We start from the raw sequence: 23,349 nt of genomic DNA, 5'->3' as shown, positions 1-23,349 counted from the left end.
ATCTGTGTGACATTTACAATAGATCCCCCAATAGGTGAAATCTATCTTCAGTGTTTCCATGAGCAGTGTTTTCAACATCTATACTTTGAAACTACCGCTGTCGTATGATCTTTCCCTTGTTTAATTTAGATGTAATATTTTCTGTCCAAGGGCTTCAAGTCCATGGGGATTGTCTTTAAGTCTACATAAAAGGGTAATCTATTTGCTTGTGCTTTTGCAGAGCTTTAGGTTTGGATTTGTATAACTTTTTGTGAACATCCACTTTGTTTTTTAATGTTCTCTGGGGTACTTGCATTACAGGAGCTAAAATTAAATTAAATGATCAATTGTTTTTCTGGGATTGTAGGAAAGGACAACTTAAAGCAAAATTCAGGGCTGTACACGTCCTTAAATTCCAACTCATTAATACAGAAATTCCCCTCAGTCTAAAGATAAAGAAGACAGCTGGTGTGGTTGTGTCTAGCAGTAGATGAACATGTAACCATGAAGATCAACTTTGTTGATACTTCTCAGAGTACAAATGTTTATTACTACTAATTCTGATCCCCTCGCCTCACAACACAGGCAACTAACCAAGCAGATACAGTAGACTCTCAGAGTTATGTACACCAGAGTCACGAACTGACCAGTTAACCACTCCCCTCATTTGGAACTGGAAGTATGTAATCAGGAAGCAGCCGAGACCAAAATAAAAAAAAAGAGAGCAAATACAGTACAGTACTGTGTTCAATGAAAACTACTAAAAAAATAAAGGGAAAGCATCGTTTTTCTTCTGCATAATAACATTTCAAAGCTGTATTAAGCCAATGTTCAGTTGTAAACTTTTGAAAGAAGAATCATAATGTTTTCTTCAGAGCTACAAACAACCTCCATTCCCAAGGTGTTCGTAACTCTGCAGTTCTACTGTATTGTAAAGACTTCTTTGAGGCAACCAAAGAGTTAATGACTAGCTTTGAAATCTGGTATGGAATTTTATGGAAAAGGTTAAACATTCTGATAGAACTCCCACAGATTTTAACAAAAGATAGTGACAAAACGGATTAAATTCATGCTGGCTTCAACATCAGTGTAGTCAACAACTGCCCCAACAGATTTTTTCTGCTGTTCTTAAAACAATAATTTTCAACTTTTCTTCAGTTCTGAAAGTTTCTTCTGGTTTAAGAGACTACCTATAGCATGTTTGTATATCCCTATACATATAGCATCAGATTCTGCTATCCTTTTCTGGGTTGTGTAGTAACTTGCTCTACTGATTTCAGTGGAACTACTTGTGGAGAAAGGTACGTGCTCACTGTGAGGGTAGTAAAACATAAGCCTGTATTGAGCAATACTGCCAGAACTGATAGAAACATTCAAAATGAAAGTTTTAAGAAAACTTACTGCACAGGAGTTGGAAATGGCAGTTACTCTGATCTGGAACTAAAGTATTTTGTTGTTGAACTGAACTTCAGTACATAAGCCAAGCAGTAAGGAGGGATAACGGCTCATTGAATAAATACTGAGTGACCCTTAGGTAGGAGAAAGACTAATCTATCTACACATGAGAACTTTAGGAAATACATGGCAAGGAAGGCAGGGGGAAAGGGAGAATTTTTGGGAGAAGTGACATTTATTTAGGAAAATGCATTCAAGATAATTATGTATTCTGGAGCTCCCCATCTGCTCCCACTCCAGGATATGAAAATGACTTTTCCCTGGGACCCAAAGATATGAGACTTTGCCACTTCCATGGTTATTCCTTAAGGGCCATGTGTGGTCAGATACAACACATGCTTTCAGGGAGAAGGCAGATTTCAGTTGTGCTTTAGATAGATAACATGGACTGCATAGTAGCCAAACTTGTTTCTTGGATTTACCAGTCTTTTCTAGGACCTGTGTAATGATGCTATTATTTCATCGTTTATCTTTGCTATGTTCTCTCCAATGTAGTTTATTTTAGATCAAAAACCTATTAGATTTATATAATTAAAAATGAGAGCCAAGTCAATGCACTTTTAGAGAATATTGTCCAAAAAATTCAAAGAGAAAAACTAACCACGTCCTCTTGCTTGAGTCAGATAAAAGTGGCAAAAGTTAACTTGAGAAGGGGTGATGTGCTAGAACAAAGACTGGCTTATGCTTTTAAAAGCTACAGCTGAAAACTTTGAGTACACCCAGTGGAAGAGTGTGTTGAATGGTTGACAAGGTATTGAGGGAGTCATAGTTAGAGTTGGGCGAATACATTGATTTTTTGATTCAGTGGCAGAACCAAAATATCTGTAAAACAATTAAGTTTTTTTTTCCCCTCAACAACATGAAAAAATGTTGCTTTAACATTTCATTTTGAACAAGTCAATTTGAAACATGTCAAAATGGTTTAATTTGATACTTTCTAGACAAACCATTTAGACATTGTCAAAAATTTTGTTTTCTGGGGGGGGGGGAGGGGGTTTGGCCAAAACAATTTGCCAAACTCAACCCAAATTTGCAAATACTTTCACAGCCCCCAAAATGCATTTTTGGCATTTTTAGTATTAACCAATTTTTCCCCCAGTTCTATTCACCACACTTGGGGACCAGATTCTGAGCTGGTGTAAATCAGCTTAGTTCCACTGACTTCAGTGGAGCTACACCAATTTCCACTAGCCAAGGATGTGGCCCTTGATGTCCAAGAGGTAAATTATAATATTGTCAAAGAAACATCATAAAATGATATACTAGTTATTAAAATAAAGATGGCAGTTTATTTATAAAATGATCTTCTCAACAGCAATACAATGAGACAGATTTGCAAGATTACTGTACAAAATAATTGACCTACCACATTTGTGTAACTGGGTCATGCTTACTTTACTCTGTATGACTCACGTTGTACAAAAAGAAAATGAATGTTAAAGGAATACACTAATTATTGTGGCTGTTTAACCCATCAAAAGTTTATCTAATGAAATACCAATACTTTCTATAGTCCTTCGAATCTCAGTGATCCATTTCATAACTTGACTGGGTCACAATAGCAAGCTGAACTGTATAAGAAAACGGTTCTGTGGGAAGCTTGCTTGAACCATATTTCAACACAGTTCACAAATACTGTTCCATTCTGAGCATAGGCCAGCACAAGGTCTGTCAATCATATAAATCCTGCTTTGAAGGCTTAACTGGGGCCTAAAGCCTTATTACAGGTCCTCTGGCCAGGGGTGAATTTCACCTGCAGAGTGCACTGGTGTTGAATATATGTAATGATCTTCATCTGAAAGAGCAGAGGGACTAAAAATAGAAACAAAAAATTCCGATAAATATACCTAATTTAACAGTGTATTATTCAAAACGTCCTTACGATTAAATCACTATCGGAAAATATAGTCATTCAAATAATTGAATATTGACTTCTCAAATAGAAGATAAGTAACTCCAGTTCAGAGGTCAGAAAAATACAAAAGCAGAATTGCATTTTGCTGAATTTAACTAGCATGCAGATGTCGACCTTTTTATTGGCTTAGTTTACAAAAACAATTCTGTACACTTCTGATCCATTGGCTTACAGTTTAGTTTGATTCATCTGTCAAATATGCGGTGTGAAAAAAAGATGAGCGTATGGACAGTCTGGAGTTTAACAGTATTTCTAGTTTTTAGAATGTTTACTAGCAACATACAAAACACCAGAGTTTTACTTAAAATATGAAATATCCTTTAAAAAATAATTTACAGTATATACTGTCCTTGATTACTGTCACTCTCAACATCTCTTTTGGATTCAGCCAGTTGGGTAAAGGATTCATTCTTTAGTTTTGGTGACATCATATGGTTTCCACCACTGTGCAAATTGCAATACTTTCTTCCTCTGATCATCAAAGTTCTCTCTAATTCCTTTTTTCCAAAGCCTTGGTTCCAAGTCCAGCATGCCACCAATTATTTCCTTTGCAAGTATAAAAGAGAAAATAAAGAAAAAGGCTGAATGGTTGTATACTTCACTTAAGGCTATTTTGCAATCAAAGTATATATATGTTTCCTCAAATGTCACTCACTCACCTTGCCTCTCTAATATGCTGAGACTAAGGGCCAGCCTTACGGGTGGGTGCCATAGTCAAGAAGCAAGGAATGGCATGGGCCTGGGGTGCGAGGCCATGAAAGGGAGCTCAGGGCAATGGGCGGATGGGCAGCAGAGCCAGTGGGCAATGGGTGGGGAGCCTGAGGGCAATGGAAGGGGGAGCCTGGATGAGGAGTCCAGGGAGGAAGGAGAGACAGAGGCAATGTGGGGGGAAGCCTAGGGAGGCAGCGGCGGCCAGTGCGCCAAAACATAAGTTCGCCCAGGGTACCATTTTCCCTAAGGCTGGCCCTGCTGGGACTGACATGGCTACAACACTACATAGTCAAGGCTGAAAGAACAGAATACCTGAATGTAGCTAAATATAATATTTTAAGAAATTAAATTCTGAAAGCCTTAAACTCTCCAAAACTAGACTGCAAAATGGAAAAAATTCAGCTCATCGGGTGAGTGACTCAGCCAACAACTTCGAAGGTACAGCATTGAAATGCACTCTACAAGTATCATACCATACTCTAGGGCTATGTGGGTGTATTAGTAAATTTGTGATTTAAGTAGACAAAAGCCCAGAAATTCACAGGCTCCCCCCGTTCGTAGCAATATTTGAAAAAAAGATTAAATTATTCCCCAAGTCCACTTATAGTATGGTTTTTCATTACTGATTCTTCCAAGAAATTTTTACTGTGGCTTAATTAAAAAAAAAAAGTTTTTATTGCAATTCGTACTTTATGCAATAAATTCTAAGCATATGCATGCAGGGATTTAACCACATAACTCCTAGTAATATTATCAGTTATGTGTGAGAGAAATAGCATATAGAGGAGTACAGATGTTATACAAACGTGAATTCTTTTTATTTTTTAAATGGGTTTCATCTAGAAAGGTTCTTAAAGAAATTTTTTTCTATCAAGACAAAACTTTCAAAGACAAGCTGTTTGACTTATGGCCTAGCTTCCAAATATAAAGATTACTAAACTGTCTTGTTTGTGAGAAGAATGACGACATATGGTCATGGATTAATTTTGCTGATGGATGAATGTTGAGTGGCTTGTTGTTGCTAGGTCTTCTCAATTCGTTATTTTGATTGGATTTTGGATAGACTCTTCTGTAACACAATGTCATCTCAAGACCTTTCAGCTGGACAAAGCCATGTCAGCATCCTCAAAAATGGTTTTGTGTTCTGTATTTTTGATATTTTGACAGTCTCTGTGGTATGCAAACACTGAATATTTTTTAATTGTTGGCTTAAGTTGGATTTTTCCCCAAAGTGAGACTAGCTGAGGAAGGCCTAACTCAAAGCTGATGGGACCAAGTTGCATGTCTCCAGGGTAGCCTCACACTTAATTTGCTCAAAGGGCTTGGAGGGAGGCTCTCTGCAAGGTACAATGAGTGAAGCTGGGAGCTCCAGGACAGGTGGCTGGGAGTTGCTGGGGCCCCCTGCCCCAGCTGGGAGCTCTATGACATAACCATAGCCTTCACTATGAACAGTAGGTTAGCTCTGGTGACATGTACTCTTGCTTTTATTTTTGTTTAAAAGTTTTAATAAAGTTTATTAAACTGATACTGAATCACACTTCTTTCAGTTAGCAATGTGGATTCAGAACCTTTGAGGATGAAGGTGGATATCAGACAGTCAGCCCAAGAGCCTCACAAGATCCCCCTCAATAAGCCTTTGGTTCTCACATATGTGACCTAAATCCCAGTGCATTGCGTAGAAAATCTACTACCATCTAGTAAACTGCGATGAAGTATGTTAAAATCACTCAGAGTTGGTGATGTCTGATTTAGTTACTGATACAGAAAATTCAATACATGACTGGTGTTTTGGACTCGTACATGTCAATACCTTTCCAAAATAATGAGGGAACTTGTGCTGATCTTCAATTACATGAGCAAAGCCTCCTTGAAGGCCGAAGTCCACAGAGAAGTAGGGCAAGCCTCTAGGAATCTAAATACATACAAAAAACATGCATTTTAGATAGCGGAATAGACTGTATTTACAAAAGAACTGCTGTTTTTAGTTAAGACGCCCGACAATTTATTACAAGTGCAAGTTGTTTTTAAAGTTGGCAGTCAGTATTAACACAGAAGAAATTTAGGCCCTGATCCTGCAAAGACTTAGGCAGGTCAATGAGACTAACAATGTAAGTGAAGTTAAATATGCCCGTCTGTATTTGCAGGATTAGGGCCGTACAGGGTATATCTACGCAGCATTCTGTGGCGAGCCTCTACCCCAGGTTGCCTGATTCGGGGCAGTGGGCTCCTGCTAGCACTCTAAAAATAGCTATTATCGACAGCGCTTTGAAGTTGAGGATTGGGCTGTAGCTCAGGCTCTGACACTTTGGGAGGTGGGTTAGCTTCACAGCCCAAGTTCTGGTACAAGCCACAATTTCAAAGCACTGTCTATATCACTATTTTCAGAGTGCTAGCATAAGCCCCACTGGCCCAACTCTTGATGAGCTGGGCTAGGAGGCTCCCTCCAAAATACTGTGTAGACATATCCATACTGTACTGCATCTTTCATACAAGCTGCATCACAAAAATATGTTTTTATACAGTTAAATAATCTAGCTGTAGAGTTAAAAAAATGAAGAAGAAAAGAACAAGATACAGAAACTGGAAGAAGAGACATCTGAAAATAGATGGAGAGATTATGACATGGAGTGATTCAGGAAAGTTGAATCCAGATAGCAGGAACTGCAGAGAAGAAGATTATAACATCAAATGTGGTGAGACTGAAGGGATGGCGAGGAGACTGGTTTAGAAAGATATATGTATTAAGAGAGAACCATCATCAGCAGAGATTTCCTTATCTTCTGGACTATAGTTGTGTCAAGCATGAGGAAATTTAAGAAGCAAGACTGCAAGTTAAATTATTGCAAGGGATGAAGAGTATGATGCAGTAAAGGCAAAAGCCCCAGATTTTAGTCACTTTATTGGTGGTCATTTTGATGGCCCGAAAAAAGGACTTTGTAGAAAAAACAAAGGCAGGGATACAGTGCTGTAACAGCCCCACTACACGAGTTATAGAAATGATGGACTAACCTGTTGAAGAGGAGATTTTCATAGTTCACTGAGCCTGCAATGAATTGGCCAGCCGGCCAAGAGATACCACTAAAAGAATTTTCATTGGGAGAAGAGGGAGAGGTGCTCTTGAAAGATTCATTAGTTGCTATGGTGTTACAAGGGAAGTATTGCTGCTTCATGGCAGCACACTATTTTATCTCTACTCATTGCTGAGCATATTCCTGCATAGATAGATGGTAGGAGTTACTGTGACTCAAACTCATAGATACTTCCTCTGTTCCAGACCAAATGCCTTGCAACTATCACAGGTAGTGTTTTACAAATGGCTTTCAAATAAAATGATATAGAACACAAGGGAGGTTTCTGTTATTTTTTTAAAGGAAGAATTTCCATGGAAGGTGTAAGTTAAATTTATATTGTAACATACATCATTATCTGCAGGGAAGCATTTAAAGTCACATTAAAAACTATTAAGTAAAGAATGAGCTTGGAAGAGGGAAAAAGGGGGTTGCATCGTCTTACTTGAAAACAGTTCCAAAAAGTTAAACAAAGTTCTTCTTTTCTCCTGGTAGGCTTTATATAGCTTTGTGTAAGGACCTGATTTTGATAATAGCGAATCAGGTAATTTACGAGTGATAACACTGTGTGAGTTGTTTAATACGGCTTCAATATACACCTCTACCTTGATATAACACTGCCCTTGGGAGCCAAAAAATCTAACTGCGTTATACGTGAAACTGTGTTATATTGAACTTGCTTTGAGTGCGCAGCCCCCCTCCCCCCGAGCACTGCTTTACCGCATTATATCCAAATTCATGTTATATCGGGTGGCGTTATATTGAGGTAGCGGTGTATAGTGTGTCCTACTGTATACAAGTCTATACTATAGCAAATAGCAATTGTCATTGCTTACAATCTTTGTTAAATTTTCTTGAGCAGCCTGCACTATGTGGCTATTCAATATTTGCGTTATTTTCCATTACTGCTAGAGATCCTTTTACAAGAAACTAAAATGAAAAGAAAAGTTTTGATTAAGACATTTGTTAAAATACAGTAGCAAATTAAAAAGATGAATTATTCAATAGCTGACACATGGAATTATGATGTCTGCTTATCAACAAAATCTGGAATGCTTTAAAAACCAGTGACGACTTGACAAATCACATTTGCTCCTGTAAATTAAATTCTGACCTGCTGTTGTTACAAATAACCTCTAAGATTACTACATACTGAAAGAGATTAAAGGAAAAAATAGGTTTCTCCTTTTTTATAGCTTCTCTCATTTAACAGCACTCTGTGTGAATTGCACTGTTTTGCTTAGGTCATCAGCACACCTTGTCTCATGCACATGACTAGCATAATAACCTCACTCTCATGCCCTGATCTGGGGGGAGCTCACTGGCACACACTTTCTCTAGTCCTGCAGGAGGGTGTTTACCAGCAGCAAATAAGGCTGAAAGTGAAACTGAATAGGCAGCACCCAGACAGATGTGTGCACACAGAGACAAAGGAGAGTGTGGAAGAGGGAGACTCCTCAGGATGGTTGGCATTCTTGTTTTCAGGCCTGCCTAAAAAACTTTCTAAACAAGATCAAGAGAGCAGAAGAACCCTGATTGTTTTAAAGACATTTAAAAAAATGTTTAAGACAAATCATTTAAAGGGAGTTATTAGAAACTTGAATATTTGAATACTGAACACAGTCCTGCACGGACGTCAACTTTAAAAAAAATCAAGTTGACAGTTGATTCTTAAAGTACCAATAATTAATGTGCGTAAGATTGGTCTTTTAGTCTATGTCTAGCAGCCTTCTGTAGATCCTGTTTAAGTCTATGAAGACAGTGAGGGGGAGAACTTCTACTTCTTGTCCTAATCTTGACCAAGAGCCTTCCAAAAGGAGCAAGAGACAAGCGCGATAGAGTCTCCTTAATTCTCTTCCACATACTGGGTCAAATTCAGCTATGGGGTAAGCAGGCATAACTCCCATTGACAGCAGCGGACACTGCACCCATCAACAGCAGACACTATATCAAGGATGAGCCCTAAATTGAAAACTGTAAACTCATTATGTTGTCTCTCATTACTGCTATGCAAATCAACAGCATGTATTTATTTTTCAGTACTTAAATGGATCAGGAATGTACACAACTAAACCTGCAACATGGGTATGCTCACAAACTCTTCCTGAATTATTTTTAACTTAAATTTAAATTTGCTTTATAAATTGTTCTGGCACTGCACTCCCATAACCAATTTAGTGCTGCAGTTATCAAAGAGGAATAATATATGAGAAATGCCAGGAGGGGGAAAGGGAAAACACATTATGTTATGTTAGAAGCACTTATCCTTGAAATTTATGTTTGTATCTAGAAAATGAAACAAAGTTCTGATATATTGGTTCTGATTGTTTTGAAACAGGTAATAATGCTTCCTAGCAACATTTCCTCATCTTCGTGGCTTAAATAAATGGAAACAATGCTAAATAACGAAAAAGGATGCACCAAGTCCTGAGTATTCCCTCACTGCACAGAACATGGAAGAAACAATGACGAAATCCTGTGGAAACAGGATGATGACTGGAATGGAGTTTGTACAAGGAACAGTAACAGAACTACAGAGTAGCATCCGATCACCACAGAGCTACCTCCATGAAAACTATACAGGAGCTGAAGGTTCTGTATTGAAAAGTACTCTGTTCACATTTATAGAAGATTGGACTTTTACCTTCTGCTCTTCAAGTAAAAATTCACCTCCCAGAATTGATATCCTTGTCCTTTTATAAGCCTTTGTCCTGCCACACTCCCAGCCCCACAATGGTCTGTTTTCTCTTTGACTTCAGACTGTAAACCCATTGAGTAGGTAAGAACCTTTTTTATATTTGCTTGTTATTCACACTATAATAATAAGCGTCAATTTCAGTGCGCTATATATATATATAAATTATAAAACAAGGAACTTCTTGGGTCTTTGAACTTATTTTGTAGAGTGCATACATAAATTCATCAGTTCATCTTTTATTTCACCATATACTTAAAAAGAAAATATGTAACTTTTTTTAATGAGCCCTCAATACTTCATTACAAGTTATCAATACATAAAAGATCAGGGTATTTTCATGGCTAAAAACCTAAAACAATTGGTGGAGACAGCATAAACTACTATAATGACCTCTTGAGACCTGCCCTGTCAAGGAGCTCACTGTTTCTAGGAATAATACAGCTCTTTTGACATGCAGCTGTAGGCACAGTAACTTCACGTGATACCATAAGGTATGTGATACATAACAGAACAAAAGTTGTTGACCAGAACAAAGCATATGCTCTGCACTACAACAACAAAAATGAAAACTAGGTCCTCGTACCTAGTGCTTTAGAACCTACTGGCTATGGCACTGATTTTGGGATGTTGGAGTAGAAACTTCTAAAAATCCTAGGTTTTGATAGCTGCCTAAAGAAATGATCTAAACAACCTGTAACTAGAGCTATACGGGGAGTTAGTACTGTAGGCTATGAGAAATTAGATGGAAACATTTATTTGGATTTACTTGAATTGGGAAAATTAAATGCAAAAAGTGTTTGGCTTTCATGAGTGTATGTTGGTTGTACTTTCTGGTGTCTAGGATAAGAAAACCAGAACATTAAAGGTGAAATTACATTAAGTTATGATTCATAGAGTGTCATTGGTATGCATGATGATTTATTAACACCTCCCCCCCAAAAAACAAAAACAAACCCAAACCACCAAGGTTCCTGACTCAAAGAGCTTTCAAGCTAAGGGCTAGATTGTGTCCCCAGGCTCAGCCCTGAGTCAGGGCCAAAAGATCTGCTCTAGCACAACCAGAAATTATGGGTTTGGCACAGGGGTGCTGGAACTAGGGGCACTGGCAGCACCCTCTGGCTTGGTGTCCATCATATACAGGGTTTACAGTTTTCTGCAATGGCTTTCAGAACCCCTACTATAAAAATTGTTCCCAACGCCACTGGTTTGGCACAGCAATTATTAGCTGAAATTATATGTCTTGTGTTATATAAACAATTGATTAAACAATTTGTAAGCACATGACATTCTCATAAGCAAACTAGGGAAATTTGGTCTAGATGAAATTAGTATAAAGTATCAGAGGGGTAGCTGTGTTTGTCTGGATTTGTAAAAAGCAACAGAGAGTCCTGTGGCACCTTTAAGACTAACAGCTTATGCTCCAATATATCTGTTAGTCTTAAAGGTGTCACAGGACTCTCTGTTGTATAGTATAAAGTGTGTGCATAACTGGTTGAAAGTCCATACTCAAAGGGTAGTTATCAATGGTTTGCTGTCAAATTGAAAGGGCTTCTCTAGTGAGGTCCTGCAGCAATCTGTCCTGGGTCTGGTACTATGCAATACTTTGACTGATTACTTGGATCGTGGAGTAGAGAGTATGCTTATAAAATCTGTGAATGACACCAAGTTAGGAGGGTTTGCAAACACTTTGGAGGACTAGAATTCAAAACAACCTTGCCAAAATGGAGACGTGGTCTAAATTGAACAAGATAAAAATGTAATAAAAACATGTTCAAAGTACTTCACTTAAGAAGGAAAAATTAAATGCAAAACTACAAATGGGGAATAACTGGCTAGGCAGTAGTACTGATGAAAAGGATCTGGGGAGGTGACAGTGGATCACAAATTGAATGAGTTGCAAAAAAGGCTAATATCATTCTGGAGTTAATTAGAATGTTGTATGTCAGGCACAGGAGGCAGTTGTCCTGCTTTACTCAGCATTAATGAAGCATCAGATGGAGTACTGTGTCCAATTCTGGTCACCACACTTTAGGAAAGATGTGGACAAATTGGAGAGAGACCAGAGGAGAGCAACAAAAATGATAAAAGGTTTAAAATTGACCTATGACGAAGGGTTAAAAAAAACTAGGTATGTTTAGTCTTGAGAAAAGAAGACTGAGAGGGAACCTAATAACTGTTGTCAGATATGTTAAGGGCTGTTATAAAGAGGATGGTGATCAGTTGTTCTCCATATCTACTGAAGTCAGGACAAGAACAACAGGCTTAAACTGCAGCAAGGGAAATTTAGGTTAGATTTTAGGAAAAACTATATAACTCTAAGGGTTGTTTATCTCTGGAAATGCTTCTGAAGGAGGTCATAGAATCCCCACCACTGGAGGTTTTTAAGAACAGGATGGACAAACACCTGTCAGGGATGGTCTAGGTTTACTTGGTCCTGCCTCAGCACAGGGGACTGGACTTGACCTCTCAAGGTCCCTACGTTTCTCTGATTCTATGTAGGAGGTCAGATTAGCTGACCATAATAGCCTTAAAGCCTATGAAGAGAGTTGGTGAGTAAGCTGTACTACCCAGAAGTAGTCTTTCTCAATGACAATTCCTCTTGTGATCCCTTCTGGCTCAGGAAAGAGAGTGCAGGAAGTAAAATAATGCAGCCCTTGGGAAAGGGACTGTTACCACATACCCAGCCATATCCTCTGTACAGCATGTAGGTGGGGGTAGTCAAGGTTCCACACACTCACTAGTCACAACACCCATACATTTGCTCCCTAGTGGGAACATCCACAGAGCAGCTTCTGACCTCCACACAGGACCCACACTTAAGACACAGCTAGACCTGATGTAGTCATGCCAAGGGGACTGGGAGAAGACCTAATTTCCCTCCATACTTGCATTAAAATTAGTTAGCATCTGACCCTAGCTTAGAAAGATAACACAAGTAAAGGTGGGGGAATAGGCATGAAGCCAGAAAAAGGGCAGTGAGCAATGGGAAAGGTATACAACCGATGTGTGAACACTGTTGTACCAAAAAAGCAGACTCCATAAAGATTGTTTATATTTCTTGTTTGCTTGTTTATATAGTATAGCACCAGGGCAGGAGAAAAGAGCCATAGATACTAGTGGTAAAAAATATTAATCAAAATAAAGGAGAGACAAAGTGAGTGAAGGAATAGCTTTTATTGGACCATCTGCTGGTGAAAGAGAAAGCTTTTGAGCTACACAGAGCTCTTCAGGTCTGGGAAAGGTACCGAGAGTCTCACAGCTAAATACAAGATTGTTTAGCGAAAGTAGTTAACACATACTCTAAGACTGTTGTATGCAGTACCATTGCAGCTGTGTTGGTCCCAGGATATTAGAGGGACAAGGTGGGTGAGGTAATATCTTTTACTGAATGAAGCTCTGTTGGTAAGAGAGAGAGTTTATACAGAGATCTTCATCAAGTTTGTGAAACATACTCAGGTTTCCTTTGAGAATGATGACTGAGGGGTCAGATATGGACTGATCATTTTGTGAAAAATGTTTACCTACAGGTGATATGGTATTTTTGTCTTATCATTTTTCTATGTGAGTTCATTTGAGAAAATAGTGATTGCCTGGTTGCGCCCACAAAGTTGTTAGTGGGGCATTCAATGCACTGGATGAGATATATACCTCTACCCCAATATAACGTGACCCGATATAACACAAATTCAGATATAACATGGTAAAGCAGCAGGGAGCCCCAGACCCTTTAAAGCTCCACCCGAGCCCCGCTGCTTTATCGCCTTATATCTGAATTTGTGTGGTGCCCCGGGTCCTTTAAATCCCCACCTGAGCCCGGCTCCTGGAGCCCGCGGCAGCTGGAGCATCAGGCCCTTTAAATCACCGCCGGGAAAGCCTGTCCAGTCTGGCACAGCGTACCAGCTCTTGTACCGTTCTGGCTTACTTTTACCTCTGGATATAATGCGGTAAGATTTTTTGGCTACCAAGGACTGCGTTACATCGGGGTAGAGGTGTACCACATATTGTGATAGGCATGTGTAGGACCCATTGATTTTGAAAGGTGTGTTGGGTGTGGGGGTACTGATCATAATAGCAATGGAGATGCTTCCACAGATTTTGCATCTGTTGTTCTGGTAGGGTCTGGTGCTGCTTTGAGTCGATGGGTCCCGGTCTGTGGGGAGCTTGCTTCTGATGAGCCTGGCGAGGCCTGGGGTTTGAAGGCCAGAAGAGGGGGCTTGGGAAAGATTTCTTTCAGGATGTGGTCCCCATCCAATATGGATTGTAAATGTTTAATGATAAGGGTGAACAATTTTTACAAAATAATCACTCCGTATCAGACCTCTCAGTCCTTCCTCAAAGGAAATCTGTATAACACCTTCAAAAGACAAGCCTGCAAGCTTAAATTCATAACTTTGCTAGACAGTAAAGATCATGGTTTTAATAAAGACACTAGATTTCTGGCTCATTACAAAAATCTGGAGGGCTTTTGTCCTACGTTTGCATAGGTGTTAGTGGGCCCTTCACCTTGAATGGTCTCTTAGAATAACTACTACTTATGCTAAACAATCTGTTCTACCTTGTATTTAGCTGTGACACTCGCGGTACCTTTCCCAGACCTGTTGAAGAGCTCTATGTAAGCTCAAAAGTTTCTCTCTCTCACCAACAGAAGTTGGTCCAATAAAAGATATCTAATATCCTGGAATCAACATGGCTACACCACTGTAACCAGAATAAGTCGGTTTTGAGGAAAGGGTTGAAGAGGGATAGGTAGAGAAGAGGGTATAAAAAGGAAAGAGGATTAGTTTGTCTTGGGGCATGTTTAGTTTAAGAAAGGAAGTGGGATATGGAAATGTGGAAGATTTTAAAAAGAACAGGAGTCCAATCTATAGGTAGAGATTCATTCATGGTTATGCAGCATTGATAAACCACCCAAACAAAGAACTGGTTTCAGAGTAGCAGCTGCATTAGTCTGTATCTGCAAAAAGAACAAGAGTACTTGTGGCACCTTAGTGACTAACAAATTTATTTGAGCATAAGCTTCCCAAACAAAGGAGTAAAACTATATAAGACACTGACAAAAAGTGTTTCAAAGCACAGAGAATCATTTTACAATATAGTGGAAATTATACAGCTCTATTATTATACTCAGTTATGAAGAGTAGCTAGGAAGAAAGAAGATAGGATTGTTAAACATCATCTGAAACCCTTGGAAATATATTATGGTGACAGTCAATAATGAGTTACATATGAACATCCAGTGGTAGCATAAGACCCACAAATAACCACCAATTCTGGGCTGCACAGGTAGAGATGTCACAAAACCGAGACAGTGCAGTGCTTAGACTACTGAATTTGGTTCTTTCTACCCATTATCAATCTCCTGCTCAAAAGTGAGACTGCATTAATTCATTACAATAGTGTCTTTCAATAAATAAAGCTGATTTTTGTCATTACCATTCTTCATAATATACCATTAACTACTTCAAAAGATAAATAACTACAATCTAGCACTGTATAGACACATCAGTCATAAGGATTTTAAGAACTTTAATCAAATGAGAAAAGAGCATGATCAAGATGACAAAAAAACCCTTAAAATTTATTTCTGACAAATTGAATATGTATATTATCTTATACAAGACATCAAGAAGAAGGAAAATGTAATAGGGAGAGAGAAGCAGCAAATCATCACAGCTAAAATCCCAGGTTATTAAAAACAATTTTCTAGAAACTAGGCTCTAAACTTTAGGGGTGTTTTGCCATTGACTTCAATAGGGCCAGGATTTCACCCTAGGTATACAGTGTACTGCCCTCTAAAGACATGTTACGCATAGTCTATAGTTGATAAAGTGTTTTTAAATCAGGCTGAGCAAAATAAATATGCTGTTAGACATATCTGCTGAATAAACACAGATGGGATAAAGTAAAGCATAATCTACCATGGCAAGATCTATTTTAGATTGTAAACTTTGTCAGTTACGTTGTCTAAAACACCATGCACACCTATGGCTCTATCTAACTAATGGATACATGGTGGGTCCCTTAGATATAATAAAAGGGAAGAGAATCAAGATAAGGAGCTTGAATGGCAGTCAGAAAGATAGAAAAAATCAACCACTGCAAAAAAAATCTACAATCTCTGGCAACCTTCCTGCAATACGATGCCTCAAGCAGGGCCGGCGCCAGGCACCAGCAAAGGAAGCAGCTGCTTGGGGCAGCACGTCCGAGTCTTTGGCAGCAATTCAGCAGCGCGTCTCTCAGTCCCTCTTGGAGCGAAGGACCCGCTGCCAAATTGCCGCCGAAGAATGAAGCAGCGCAGCTGAGCTGTCACCAAAGTGCTGCAGATCGGGGCTTTTTTTCCCCCCACCCCCCAGCTTCGCCGCTTGGGGCGGCAAAAAAGCTGAAGCTGGCCCTGGCCTCAAGAAACAAAGATCTTTAATAAGATCACTGAGCAGACCCTGTGTTGTGACACATTCTAAGAATTATGGAACTGGTAACGCTAAAAGATGGATTACGAAATAAAAAGCCAAATCAATGGATATGATGAACTAAAATACCATGGCTTAATGAGACCATACAATGCCCATGGTATCAGCACAAAACAGAAAAAAATAACAACAGGACAATAAAGAATATGAATGGCTTTTAATAAGAGAAGAAACAACTGCATTAAAGAAAGTAATAGTGGAGAGATAGGTGTTTTGTCAGGAATAGACAAGGTAACTAATGAAGCAGACAGAATACTTTATGAAACTAAGAATGGGTACAGAAAACTGTGGAAAGATATAAGATCTAAGGAGGCTCACACCCTGCAGTGAACTGACAGAAATGAAAATGTTAAAATTACTCAACTGTGTAACATTTCATGCTTAGATACACTTTCCTCATTTAAAGGGACATCTTCAAGGTTGTTAGTCTAAAAACTGACCTGCCTCAAAAGTGGTCTAATGTTGAAGGTCTCATCTTCTGATTCCATCTTTTTCCAACCTGCACAAACTGATTGCTGTTGTGGAAACTATATATATCTTAAGAAGACATGCAATGTACCATTACATAGTAACACACAATAAATCCTATGTGTTTTTAACATCATATACGTGTGTGGATGTGTGCCAAAATTGCCTGGTGCAGCCCAGGTTCAATTCATGGATTTCTAAAAGGTAACTTCAACAGGAGACCACTGTCAAGGTAGGCCAGTTTTTAAATCTAAAAAACCTGGCATTGTTCCTTTAATAACTACCCAATACGAAGATGTGTTTCAGTACAATGCTGTACAGATAGATACAATATTTTTCTCTCCTTTTAAAAATAAGGTTGATATTTATATCTGAAATCTCCACAATATGTACTTTAACAGGATAGTAGTCCATACTGGGCACACACAAAAATTACACCACACTTTTTCTAGCCCAGTAACCAACCTCTCTTAGGTTCTCCCTTTGATTTTTTTAATAGTTTACAAGGATATGGTGCCAGAAATTGCTTGCAGCCAGCAATTTGATCGCAGTCAGTACTTTGAATCCAATCCAATGCCTACTGGAATCAATGTTAATCTTTTCATTGACTTAAATGGAGGCTGGATCAGGCTCCTAATACCCACCATGTCTTCATCATCTGCGTTTATTCCATGGGACTTGGTCCTCTCACCTAACTGGTCTCTCTCTCTCTCTGAGATACACAATGATTTAGAGGTTGACTGATCATACAAATATTTCATGTTAAATGAGCTTAAGTACTTACAGACTTCCTGACATCTTTTGAAGAAAGATCAATCAACTTCTTGTTCATGGACCACTCTTCATCAGATTCCAGTATAGCTTTCTGTAAAAGCATTGTATCTAAATGTGAAAACAGCCCCTCACACAGCAAAGTAACTTTTTAATGTAATAAAGTACATTTTGAGGTATACTATGCAATTTGAATACCAATAATTTCTCTGCTAAGGAAGTAGCTTTATTTTTAGCAAGATTTCTGTAATTTTCAGAATGTAAATGTTTTATAGAAATAGTGGGTAATGTTCACATTTTCATTTAATTCTGTTTTTTTTTTTTTTTTTACTTCTTTAGTTTTAGAACCACAATCTAACTTTTTCCTAACAAATGATCTTTAACAAGAACTTTCAATTTAATAGAGAATAAAAAAGTAACGGGTCACACATTCCTATCATCATGCTCAATAAAAGCCACTTATGAGTTCATTAAACTTTACTGTTCTTTTCTGCAGTAGAATCCAACTTAGAAGGCTACTAGCATTCAAAGACTTATAATGCTACGCGTCTGCCCTTGTAGTATGGAAATGGAATCTACTGCACCTACATTTTAAATGTCAGTTGCCAGGTATTTTAATAGTGGAAACACTTGAAAGATAATGAAAGTTATGTTCAGATAGCTCTGTATTAAATCTTGTGCATTACTTTCCTTTTAGTGTTTAAAGGGAAAGAAAGGTTTAATAGCATTTAGTTTGAAATTTAATGAAACCAAACAAGTGAAAAATCTCACATGTGGTGAAAGCAAGTTACTGTGTCTGCATTAGTCAGACTGACTGTTACACATTGTTGGAAACAAAACAAAAGCAAGTCACTATCCATGTTTGCAGGCACAGAGGGCCTCATATGCTGTTTATTGCTATGGGAAGTAGACTCTTGATGAGCCCCTGGGGACCACCTCCCCTGGTATGGAGGAAGAAGAGAGCACAGCGAAGCACTGGAGCTGCTACTATGCACATTCACCGCCTATTGCTCCCCACAGAGCTGCGAAACAGGCAGTGTGGAGGCTAAGGCAGCCCCTGAGTTGCAGCGGCGGACGTGGAGCAGCTTTGCTGGCACTCTGCAGTGTGAAATGGAGAAGTAGTGTTCCTTCCACACCTGCCCAGATGACCTCTCCAGTGCTGAGTCCACTTCCTCAGTCTGGGTGATGAGCATAGGGTTTGGCCCTACCAGAATACATAGATACATCTAAATAATATAAATTCCCACATGTTAAAATGTTTGAAAATCCTTTCCTCTTTTACTTACCTGCTAAGACCCAAGTTCTGGGTTTTGAGTTTCTCCTGCATGAATTAATGATATTGCAAACCCTTATAGCCCTGCAAGGAATTCAGTGTTTTGTGGAAACTAACAGAGTGTCAGATATTAGAACCCTGCACAGAGAAGAACAGCTCTTCCATTGGCTCACTTGTGTGAAGAGAAGTTCAAACCCTGCTATAGTTCTTGAAGTGGGGTTAATAGGACCCAGCTATTCTAACACCAAGGGTTATACCTTGATAGGCAAAAAAAGATGTGTTTTTCAACAGCTGTACTCAAGAAATCAGAAATATAAGTAATATGGGAAAGCAATTGAACTGACTGAAGGTTAACCACTTTTTAAATACCTTAAAGTAGATGGGAGCCATATCCCCCAGTTCTTTTGGGAGAGGAATGCATTCATATACCATATGATATCTTTTCTTTATACTCATGTTTGTCTCTAGGAAGACACAATCCAATTCTTTAGCTTCAAACATCTTTACCAAGGCCTTTTTGAACATCTGTAAGAGAAAAAGATTATAAATGGAAAGGTTTACAGCCCCCCAAACTCTGGAACTAAAAGCTTGAGTCTTTCACAAAGAACAACACTGATGCATGGTATGGAGAAAATTAATCCCAGGAATGAACAGCCAGAATGATTCAAAGGACTGAGACTACTACGTAATCAAGTATACAGAGCACTAGACTGGCACTCAGGAGACCTCAGTTCTCTTCCCAGATTGGCCATTGGCCTGTGGGGTAACCATGGACAAGTCATTTCATCTCTCTATGCATCAGCTTCCCCATCGGTAAATAGGGATAATGATATTTGTCTCCTTTGAAAAGCGCTTTGGGATCTACAGATAAAAATCACTCCGTAAGAACTGGGGATCACTATTTAATACTCTTAGCCAGCAACATCAGGGACAGAAGTCCATTTGCCTCGTAAACTAGTAAATTGGGAGGGCGGTGTGGACATTATCTTTCATTATGTGCTATGGGCTTGCCATTGGCATGTCCCCTGCACTGGACTGGAAGGGGGCCTGTGTAGGGCTGTTTAAGGTGGCCCAATGCCTTTTCCAGGGAAGTTATTCCCCGGGCTGCTGCAGGGCTTTTACAGTTCCTGTATAACATCGAAACCGCATACAGCAGCCAGAGCGTGGGTGATAAACTCACTTCTTTTTTAAGAAAATTCAATAGTGAGTGAAACTTTCTGTCCTCAGTCCAGTGACAAATCATTTTACTGTTCAGATCTAGTCACATAAGATACTCTTAACTGATCCAGATACTTTTTAATGCTTGCTCTGGAATAGACAAATACTTTCCTTCATTGGTCTTATCCACACAGTTGCTTGCAATAGAGTTTTTGTGTGTGTTGAGGGCAGTCAAATAGAGTCTCTAGTTTACGCCTTTCTCCATATTACATTTACTACCAAGACCTGGGACAAAAGAGTTCCTTAGAGTGTGAAACTGCAGAATGGCCTAATTCCTCTTTTTTTTTTTTAATTAAATCAAAAGCAGAAAAATGAAAAGTAAAAATGAAACAGAAGTAGCTCAGAGTTTTCCATCAAAAATCTGACGCCTCATCCTTTCAAAATACATAACTAGCGCACTACAAATGACAATAAGTTTCTGCCCAAATCTGTCAAACTACAGGGTTACATTTAGAAAGGAGCAGAATAAACTGTAAGCATGAGAAAGAGCTTTTCATACTATTTTCAAACTCAGCCTTTTCATCATTAACTAGCCCTAGAATGTCAGGCTGAGTATCACCAGTAGGTGATTGGGTTCTTCCTCTCAGTTATTTTTTTCCTCTAGTTGATGACAGACGACTGTAAAATTATTTGGAAGATATCTGAATACAGGCCATGTGAAACTTCCCCCTCCCTTTGCTTCCCAACTCATCCCTAATTCTCTATAAAGGCACAACTTCCTTGTAGCTGCTGTGACAAGGCTACTGAGGCAGGCCAGGTGTTGCGAAACAAGAATACTGCGTGAGGGTGCCCAAGTGGCAATGGCATTTAAAATAAATATCGATATCTTCCATTCCCTGCCCAATAGCTCCAAGGATTACACAGTAATCACTGCTTTTTGTTACGTCATGCTAAGTTTCTGAGTAAAATTTAATTTATTTAACAGTTGATGCCTCAGAAAACGCCACCTTCAGTGCCACCACATTGCTCCCTCTGCACTTGCATTAATGCCACATTTCTCCACAGGAATTTAGGGGAGCATTAAACCAAAAACCAGGTGTGATACTACTGTCTTACCACTACCATCCAACAATACTAAACACTAATACTAAACATTCTAAAAGCTCAAAAGATCTTCAGATACAGTTTATACTGAGTAACAGCCAGTCTACCATTTCTTAGTATACTCTTAGTATACTTAGTACACTCTGTTTATTCAAATTCTGAAAGGCCTAAAAAACACCAAGTAACTCAAGACAGTGAAAAACAGTTCACAACAGCATACAACAGAGCACAGCATATGCTCAGATGCAGAGCACTGTAATAAATTACCATAGTATAAGCAAAGGTTTACACACTTTTATATTATTTAAATGATTTTTATACACACATTGCTTTGGCAGCTGGACATGTGACAAATTAAATAGAAGGCCATCATAAGAAAAACTACCCAGCAATGATAATTAGCCAAAAGATGCGACTTGCAGAGCAGTATGAACATCAATAAATAATTTATAAATATTTAAAATATAATCCAAGTATCTGGCCAGTTTATTTTATTTTTATGTTTTCCCCCAAACAATAGCAGTGTAAAATATTGCCTTTGGGTCAGAACTTACTCTTATTGTAGCCAATGGGAATCTTTGCACTGAATGTAACTGGAGTTGGATGGAGCTCCAAAGCTCCTCTGGGTTTGATTCTTATATTATCCTAAACATTTTAACTCTCTCTATCATTGTATATTGCACAATTTACAATGAGAGGTGACCACACTGGTTCGGATAAAGAAAAATTTTTTGTTCCATCTTTCAAACTGGACAACGCCCCCCTCCCGCCCCTTTTTTAATATATTTTAAAAGTTGAGCCTTTTCTCCACATTTATGCACAATTCTACATCCTGTAGCTCTCGATGAGATCAGAGGTGTCTAAACAGCAAGAAAGGTCATTCTCGTGGTATTTTTGTCCCATTCATTAAAAGGAAGTACAAGAAAGCCTTCTCTCTGAATATTTCCTGACAACATTTCCAAATGGGATTGGCTAGTTTAGCTGAGATCTGATGGTTTAAGAATCCAAACCTTTAGGATTCTGACCTAGAACAATCCTTTTGAAGTTTACCCATCATTAAATTATAGTCACAGAGGCAGTATTTTCTGCTCTCAAAACCAGGCAGTATAATGGGATGGGACGTTAGACGGAGTGGGACCTGAGTTACTACAGAGAATTCTTTCCTGGGAGCTGGCTGGTGAGTCTTGCCCACATGCTCAGGGTTTAACTGATCGCCATATTTGGAGTCAGGAAGGAATTTTCCTCCAGGGCAGATTGGCAAAGGCCCTGGGGGTTTTTCACCTTCCTCTGCAGCATGGGGCACGGGTCACTTGCTCGAGGATTCTCTGCACCTTGAGGTCTTTAAACCATGATTTGAGGACTTCAGTAACTCAGACATAGGTTAGAGGTTTATTACAGGAGTGGATGGGTGAGATTCTGTGGCCTGTGTTGTGCAGGAGGTCAGACTAGATGATCATAATGGTCCCTTCTGACCTTAAAGTCTATGAGAGTTACAATACATATTCTATCAGCACTGCACATTTTAATGTTAGGACACTGATCCTATCAGATGTAGAATTCAGAAGCAGATTTAAAACTTGCTTATCATTTTATTTCCAGGGGAGTTTTGCCAGAGTAAGGACAGCCAGGTTTGGCTCAGAGGTTTAAATTTGGTAGCAGGGAATGTTCACTTTTAAACTCTCACTAACGTTCTCTGGGCCCCAGATGGGAAAATACTGCTATGCAGTCCCAGAATTACTGAGTCTGTATGTAGTGATTAAGATGACTCTGCTCCCATTCAGTCCCAGGCCAGCGAGCATCTGGAGAGTTCCTCCACCGGGCTACAAATTGATATGCAAAAAATCATGGTTACTTACCTTTTGTAACTGTTATTCTTCAAGATGTGTTGTTCACGTCCATTTTATATTAGGTGTGTGCCTGTCACGTGCATGAGCGTTGGAAACTTTTTCCCTTAGTGGCTCCAGGCGGGACCTCCGCCAGAGTGGCGCTGCTGCGCTGTGCATATATACCCCCGCTGGCCTGACCTCCTCCAGTTCCTTCTTGCCAGTGACTCCAACAGATGGGTAGAAGGGTGGGTGGTGGAATGGACGTGGACAACACATCTCGAAGAACAACAGTTACAAAAGGTAAGTAACCATTCTTTCTTCTTCGAGTGCTTGTTCACGTCCATTCCACATTGGGTGAATCAAAAGCTTACCTCTAGAGGAGGGTAGGAGTCATGAAACAATAGACCAGAGGACCACCCTGCCAACTGCTGCGTCCTCCCGTGCCTGCTGGTTAAC

The 23,349-nt window shown here is 39.1% G+C and overlaps 2 protein-coding genes across 5 annotated transcripts in view; one reads left to right on the top strand and one right to left on the bottom strand.

Annotated features, from left to right (window-relative positions):
- AASDHPPT (aminoadipate-semialdehyde dehydrogenase-phosphopantetheinyl transferase) overlaps nt 1–23,349 on the top strand; it is a 1,013,205-nt gene that overhangs the window by 849,586 nt on the left and 140,270 nt on the right. The gene's annotated exons all lie outside the window — the stretch shown is intronic.
- The window catches only part of CWF19L2 (CWF19 like cell cycle control factor 2), a 175,137-nt gene continuing 153,378 nt past the window's right edge, over nt 1,591–23,349 (bottom strand). For 2 of the 4 annotated variants that reach the window (XM_050927785.1, XM_050927794.1), the window contains exons 15-18: nt 19,175–19,330; nt 17,546–17,626; nt 5,871–5,972; nt 1,591–3,895 (exon numbers count right to left, since the gene is read on the bottom strand). In XM_050927785.1, the coding sequence (XP_050783742.1) occupies nt 3,755–3,895; nt 5,871–5,972; nt 17,546–17,626; nt 19,175–19,330 (480 nt within the window). In that variant the 3' untranslated portion in view covers nt 1,591–3,754. Of the gene's footprint in view, nt 3,896–5,870; nt 5,973–12,305; nt 14,781–14,807; nt 14,968–17,545; nt 17,627–19,174; nt 19,331–23,349 lie in introns of those variants that run through there. The other 2 variants (XM_050927803.1, XM_050927811.1) reach the window with 2 other exon arrangements.

Source organism: Gopherus flavomarginatus, chromosome 1 (genome assembly GCF_025201925.1).
Source record: "Gopherus flavomarginatus isolate rGopFla2 chromosome 1, rGopFla2.mat.asm, whole genome shotgun sequence".
Taxonomy (NCBI): Eukaryota; Metazoa; Chordata; order Testudines; family Testudinidae; genus Gopherus; species Gopherus flavomarginatus.
Note: the sequence above shows the minus strand (reverse complement) of the source record. Positions and strands in the feature narration are given on the sequence as shown.